The sequence below is a fragment of the Morone saxatilis genome, unplaced genomic scaffold, assembly GCF_004916995.1.
Source record: "Morone saxatilis isolate NCDOM2014 unplaced genomic scaffold, NCSU_SB_2.0 Contig7, whole genome shotgun sequence".
NCBI classification, from domain to species: Eukaryota; Metazoa; Chordata; class Actinopteri; family Moronidae; genus Morone; species Morone saxatilis.
In genome coordinates this window covers 8,689,541-8,696,931 of record NW_023340246.1, presented here as the reverse complement: position 1 = coordinate 8,696,931, position 7,391 = coordinate 8,689,541, and the positions used below count along the sequence as shown (strand labels likewise).

Here is a 7,391-nt window from a genome sequence, read left to right as displayed (position 1 = left end):
GAGCCACTCTTTCATAAGTCCTCCTAATACTCAAAATAGTGTTTTGTTTGTTATCACTTCACTGTGCAATATGATGTATGTGCACAGTTTGATACTAGAAGGCTGTTTTCACATCAAAGGGGGAAACATTTCTCTGGGGTCACTTTAGATCTCAGTTTAAGATGTACAAGCAGGTTTTTGAGGGAAAAAAAAAAAATATATTTGCATATTCATAGATTTTTATTTTTTTTAAAGAGAAGGAGTAGATTTAATTGTAGCATTTTTTAACTCAGACACAAATTATTAATCCATGCAGAGTATTTTAATATGTTTTAATACATATCTGGAGGTGATCTTTAAACCTACTACAACAAGTTAACCTAACTGGTTATGAAATAGGTATGTATGTATGTATGACCTACATAAACACACAAAACCATCAGTGAGAAGTTTGGATATTTCTATAAAGTTATCTGGGTCTGATTTGGTCGGAATCCCCTTGAAATCAATGAAATGAGGCGGTGCAACTTCTACCTTTTTTGTCCTCAGGTGCTGCCTGAATCAACACTGAATTAAAGTTCCTAGTCTGTTCTTCTGCGCCAGATATTTCTGGTTTTCCCTATTATTCCCTTATGTCCTATTATTCCCTATAACATTATCCCCTGCTCCTTTTAATTTTTTACTCTTATTTAGGTCTTTCTGCTCGTGCCTGATAGAGCCAGAAGCTAGGTCTCCTGAACTGCGGGAGCTGGTAGAAGTCAATCTGGAGTTTCAGGTACAGTTTATACCTGTCAGTCTATTGAATGTATATGTTTTGCATCTTCTAATCAAACACTATATCTGTGCACGGACCCAAAACCAAATAAAAACTAAATAGATTTTCATGTCACTTCTGTCCACAGAAAAGACTTGAGGATCTGCTGCACAGCGACCGTTTCTTCAGGGACAACTTTGCTGTTGTTCTTCAGCCCTTTCTGAAACACGCTGACCCTCCCCGTCTCCCGGTAAGCTATCTTCACTCCACAAAGGCCACAACAATGCGAACATGGCTGGAGATGAATCAGTGTGAAACATTACACAATAACAATTGACTCATGAAGATCCCAAGTGTGGCAGCTGTAGCTTTTGGCTTTGTTAACGCCAGGCTGAAAATGAGAGAGAAGTCACGTTTTCACCAGCGACACTCTCGCATCAGGTAATCTACACTTGTGCATGTTTTGTCTCTCTGAGCAGAATGGGAAGATCGATATGACCTTCTTCACTCACGACTGCTTCCACTTCACCATAAAGGGGCACGAGGAGCTGGCCAAGGGGCTGTGGAACAACATGGTGAACAATGAGTCGCACTGCTTGTATTTAATGGCACTGGAGGTTAAAGGTCAACAATCAAGCCACTGACACTCGGAAGGATTTATTATGTGAAGTAACATCTGTGCTCACAAAAGGATGAAATGATAATGAATAATCTAGTAGAAAAAGCTGAAGGTTTCAAGCGTGGGAAAATGAAGGACACAGCTTCCCTGAATCGTTGTTTTCACTATTACTACAACTTACAGGATGTTTGTTTATGCCACAAATTAATTCCTCCTTGCCTCTCTGTCTTCTGCACACAGTTTCAGCCTGAGGGAGGAAAGTTGATGGTGAACAGTTTCTCTGACCCCATTGGCCTCATCTGTCCACCTACGGTAGGACCGTGTTGTTACTACACCAGAGCACCACGTTACCTTTGTCTTTACCTTGAAAGGTTTCAGGCATTATTTAATTAAACAGCTAAACAACCAACTTACCTTCTTTCTTAATAATCTGCTGTCTGAGGAAAAATAGACTAGAACTAGCTGCATTTTTCAAAAGATGTTGTTGGTTTTTATGGTAATTTCATGCCTTTGAGGGGATAAAGTGATTCTACAAATTTTAGCACAGAATGTCATGAAAATAATCTTGCTGAGGTTTGAAACTTTATTCAAATAGATAATCAGTCCGAGTTTAGATTTTATGTTTATTGTTTTATGAATGTTATGCTTATACAGTTGTCAGCAGAGTTATTGTTAATGCATTCAAGGGAAGATCTATCTAGGATCAAAATGTTATTAATAAAAGATTTATTTGTGTCAGTGAGTAAGTGTGCAGGCTTTACCGTTTTGTCATGCGGCCTTTATCTGACAGCCTTGCACCTGAGTGAAGTGCGTATCACCATTTTCCTTCTACTAATGCATCCAAGGGACCTCAGACCTCTGAAACTTTAGAGTCAGTTGTTCCACACCAGATATTTTAATCCTAAAATGTACCTATTTCACTGTATCAGTATGCAAATCGCTTGTGTTCTTTTGCCCTCTGGGCGTCGTGTCTGTTTTCCACCATTTCTTTTGGTTGTCAGAACAATTTTAAATACAACCACTACCTTTCTGCTGATTTACCATGCAAACAAAATAATGAGTAATGAAGGGAAATAATTGAATTAATAGAACTAAAATGTAAATATTCACTGTAATTTGCAAGTCTGCAAGTAGATTTATATAAAGCTGTGAAATTAATGGAAACCGATGATTGCAAATCAATGTAGAAACTATGCCATGATTTAGAAAATGGTCCCCTGATGTGTAATTATAGAGCTAATGCAACATGCAAAACCACCAGTGTAATATGCTCCTTTATGTGTATAAGTGATAATAACATCCAATATTCTCTGTGTCTCGTCTGTAGGAACACCCATATATTTTCACCCGGCCGCTTTTGGTCAAGTCAGGCCAGTCTCAACTGCAGTCTAATGCTCGATCACAGGCAGCCGTCTACCTGCTGATCTCGCTCCTTATGGGTTTGGGATGTCTTGGACTGTAGCTTTCCCTCTGTTGGACTACTATACAAGCATGTCACTGCTACATCGGTTACTGTTGAGGTAATACAGCAGATCATCTGCAGAGGAGAGTTTGTGAGCCATTCTTTCCAACTTTGCATGTCTGTGACCCCAAATAGCCGCGTAGAGGAAATGACTGTGGTCATCTGATTGGATCTGAAAACCCCACTGATAATGTGACAGTGACTCCTGCAACAAAATATTTTATTTCTAGGCAGTTGCAGGTGGAGGTGGTGAGCAGCTTTCTCTGCATGAAACAACTGCTGCTCTTAGCAGAAAGTTTTATATTTTGCTGTACAATTTGAAATTCTCATCCTTGGACCAAGATGACTGACCAGTTCTGACCACACAACGACTGTGGGGATGGGACAATCATCTACGTTTCTCCACATTTGTAATCAAAATAATATACTGTAGGTGTATTTTTAAGGAAAAGTGCCAAGTGCTGCTTTAACTTAACTGACGATTTTGTAACTAGCTAGGCATGAAGTAACAATTTCTGAATTGTTAATGTGACATTTATACATTCATACATGAGACATTAAACTAATTCGACTTTTCCCAAAACCAAGTGAATGTCTTTCAAATCTGTGATCATGTTTTATTTAACTACTTACATTTCTCTGATATTAACAAAGTGCATTAGGTTCTAGACAATAATAAAAGGTCCAGACATGCATTAGTCACCACATTAAAATTAATTTACCTGAGAGGCCGACTGAGCTTCGATTCTCATTTCCAGCAACATGCGGTGTGCATGCATAGTCACGCAGAGCGACCCGCCTGCCGTAGAGAGCCCTGATCAGCTCACAGGAATAATTTAAAGATGGAACAGAGTTTGTCTTCCATATTACCCACTGTGACTTTTCAAACCAAAGACTGTTTAGTCACACGTCTGCTCCTCAGATCTCCAGGCCGCTGCTGGCCCACTTTCACTTCTTGACCCTTAATAATAAGCTGCATAGCTGCATTATTATGCACTGAGCACTAAAAGAGGGAAAGCAACCCACCAAAGCGAACAAAAACACTGAATATTGTACATACTGCTGGATGCTGAGCAGAAGAATCATTGTTTGCGTGCACACAAACGATGCCCATTCAACATAAGTAGCTGTGGTATATGATCATCCACTACAGGTGAGTTTCCTATTCTTCTGCTGTCTGGTTTAGAGCGTACATTACAGTATGTATTGACTCTGTTTGATTAGTATGATTACAAGGGCAGGTGGAAGCTATATTAAGTGCAGCTCAGGTTACTGACTAAACTATACAGAATGTACTCTGCATGATGGGGTTGAGTTGTACGGGATGGTTTTGTAAAACCTTCAAGGTAAACATGTCTCACTGCACATAATGCAGGCAAATCCTTTTGGACATTGAATGGGAGAGATTCATTTTAATGTGTCTACAGAGTAAAGATTTTTTTATGGAAAAAGACATTAAAACTTGAGTCTAAAAAGAGGCTTTTTTATTTTTTATCACCCCCGAGTTTGTACTTCAGTTAACCATGCACATCTAGGATCTAAAATATATATTTCCCCTGTCCCAATTTTCTACCAATTCTCTTGGATGTTGCAGCGGTCTGAATTTCAATCAGCCCTTGTAGCTGCTGGATTTCATAATGACCTTATTACTGCATTCAAAGAAAAACCCTCTTCATATTTAAACAAAGCCGTTGCCGGTTTATGCGGGACAAATATGGATGACGTAAATTGGCCTTTATTGTCTCTCTGAAAGCATAATGAGATCTTTGGGATCTCAGTGGACGGAGCAGTAGGAAATTTGAAACAGCAAACAGTCCAACCCACACATCGGAAACTCTTTGTCTGCCGTTTTTTTAAGTGAATGTATTAGTAACAAAAGAGGAAATAACCTCATAGGGCTCATGTACATCTGGGGCTCAGTGCTTATGAAGTAAAAGAGAGCAAACAATTTTAGGATGCTCCATAGGTTGGTTGTATGTACAATGAGTCTGTTCCTATATTACATGGAAAGACCTTTATGTAATGACACTGTAAAACAAACAAATTACTGCGAGCCATTAGATAACACTTCATAACAGGTTACAATTTACTGCATGCTCAAAAGTAATGAATAATAATAAAATAATACAGAATCATTCGGTATCGATAGTTTACAGACACTTTTTCTTATTCTACCAAACTTGATGGAGTCCAGTTATACAGTAAAGGGCTTTTCAGATGCAAATACCTACATGTTGCTGTTTGACCCAAGAAAAAAATCAATCTATAGTAATATATAAATAAAGTCACAATTAGATTACTAATGTTGGTGTTAGAAGAAAAGGCAGAGAATTACTAAAAGATTCCTCATCTGGTGACCATGTCTGTACTAAATTGTGTGCCAGTTCATCCAGTAGATGTTGAGATGTTTCACAGAATAGTTAAAATGTTAAACCATTAGAGGAAAATAAATCAATGAACCTTTCATGGCAATGCATTTCAAAGTTGTTGAGATATTTCAATCTGGGCCAAAATGTTGGACCGATGACCAGCAGACCAACATTGCCATCCATCGAGCCGCTAGCATGGCTAAAAACAGCTTCATGTTTCCATGACAACAGGTGCTAGTGGACTGAAATTCTCCTTTCTATGTAGCTGGATTCAATCTAATTCAGTGGCATATTAAATAATAGTGAAATAACATTATTTAATTGAAGATTTCAATTAAAGACTGTTATTTCAGTGTTAACTAATCACATAATGTCATAGTGATCTGATCATTAATGCTGAGCAACAAGAATGAATGATACATTAAGCCATTCATTGCATAACCATGTTTTGTACCCTAAATAGATTTGAATCTATACATCTATAATGGTCCTAACAATGGACTTTCCAGGAGGAATCCACAAATAACATCTTGTAGCTCACTATATCAGATATTATATTTATTAACACACATGTATAAGCTATATTATTAACCTATAACCTACTGTATATCTCATATTATGTCCCAAACAGTTTGCTTCCGTGTTGATCCCATTTCACCACTGATAAGAAAGATGAATGCTGCATTGTCTTGGGTTATGAAATGTGAAAAAGGGCCAGCTGCTCACATGATCAAAGTAGGTGCTGCAACAGCCATGGCAGCAATCATGTTCAATAAACTGTCACCTAGCAACACATTCACGTTGTCAAGAGACATGATCAGCAAATACAGTCTGATGACACCAGCTTTGTCCTCTATGGGAACACAACAGAATGGAGTCAGATACATCAAATCTGTGCTTCTGTTCTCAAAATGTCATCCCTGCTTCAGATTAAAGACACAACTATAGTATGTAGTTTTATAAGTAAGGTGACAGCAGAATAGACCTTTGCAAGTCTTTTGGAAGTCGTTGCCAGGTCAACTGTATAATTAAAGTCAAATGAAATGAAGTAAAAAAAATACTGAAATCTACTCATATGAGTGGAAGACATCACTTCCTTCCTACAGCCTCACTATGAGGTACTCCAAACCTGTGCACGCCCTGACAACCACCGAGGTACGATCAGGTACAATAGTGATCATTTGTCCCAGGATGATGTCACTTCCTTTCTTTACATCGTCCTATAAAAGCCGGTGCGGTTGCGCTGCGGTGAGGTGTTGGTGGAGAGACCGGAGAGAGAGAGGACGGAGAGGCAGCCGGGTTCCGACGCTACAGGAGATTTAGCTCTCCAGAAATACCGAAAGGCGGCTAAGTTTAATTCAGAATGCGTCCGTAATCTAACGACTGTCTCCAAATCAAAACCTTCTGATATAAGCTTCGCTATTTTTTCTATTCCTGGAGAGCTTAATGCGCCTCGTCTCCACAAAAAAAAAAGAAAATGATCGGGAGAGGACTGCTCTTTGTGACCGTACTGTCCAGCTGCGGTAAGGGAATGCTCATTGAAGTTCACTGATGAGATGGTACAGTCTGTTTGTTGAGAGGAAACCTGCTTTAAAAGATGTGAGTGCCGGGTGGGTTTCAGCACCAAGGACAGCGACTAACACAGCTTTAATTGCGGCGGAAGATGGAGTGAATTCACCTGCACCTTTGGCACATCCAGTCCCTTGTTACCTAAAGCCTGTGTGTGTTTTAGTAACAGTGAGAATAACACCAGAGCTTTAGGGATTATAGAAATAGCAGATAATGATGGGGATGATTCATGTTTTTTTTTTTTTTCTTCTTTTCTTGCTTTTCTTGCAGTTCTGTCATTGCCACTGACTCCAAGTCAGCTGGAGAATGAGGACGTAAAGGTAAAGATTTAGTTAGTATTTGCACTGTTTTTTGTATTAATGTGTGAGTGTTATTGTTGTTGCAGTGACAGTGAGTCCAGTCCTTCTACTTGCCACACTCAAAAGGCAAGCAGTGTTTAAAACCAATTAAGTTTACTGGAGTCTCTTCTACACTGGGGATAATCTCAGTTTGACCTTGCTCAAATCAATAGATACCATTCTGGTAGCAATGGAGAGCCTTGACCTCCATCATTTGGTACTGCTGGATCCATTTCACATCTTGGGAGAGAGAGGGTGAGAGAGTGAGAGAGAGGGTGAGAGAGTGAGAGAGTGTGTGTGT

The 7,391-nt window shown here is 39.1% G+C and overlaps 1 protein-coding gene across 1 annotated transcript in view; it reads left to right on the top strand.

Moving 5' to 3' along the window:
* Window positions 1–6,456: 6,456 nt before the first annotated feature.
* Window positions 6,457–7,391, top strand: part of chga (chromogranin A) — a 7,987-nt gene continuing 7,052 nt past the window's right edge. The window contains exons 1-2 of the mRNA XM_035678909.1: window positions 6,457–6,706; window positions 7,023–7,072. Of these exons, the coding sequence (XP_035534802.1) occupies window positions 6,661–6,706; window positions 7,023–7,072 (96 nt within the window). The 5' untranslated portion in view covers window positions 6,457–6,660. The remainder of the gene's footprint in view (window positions 6,707–7,022; window positions 7,073–7,391) is intronic.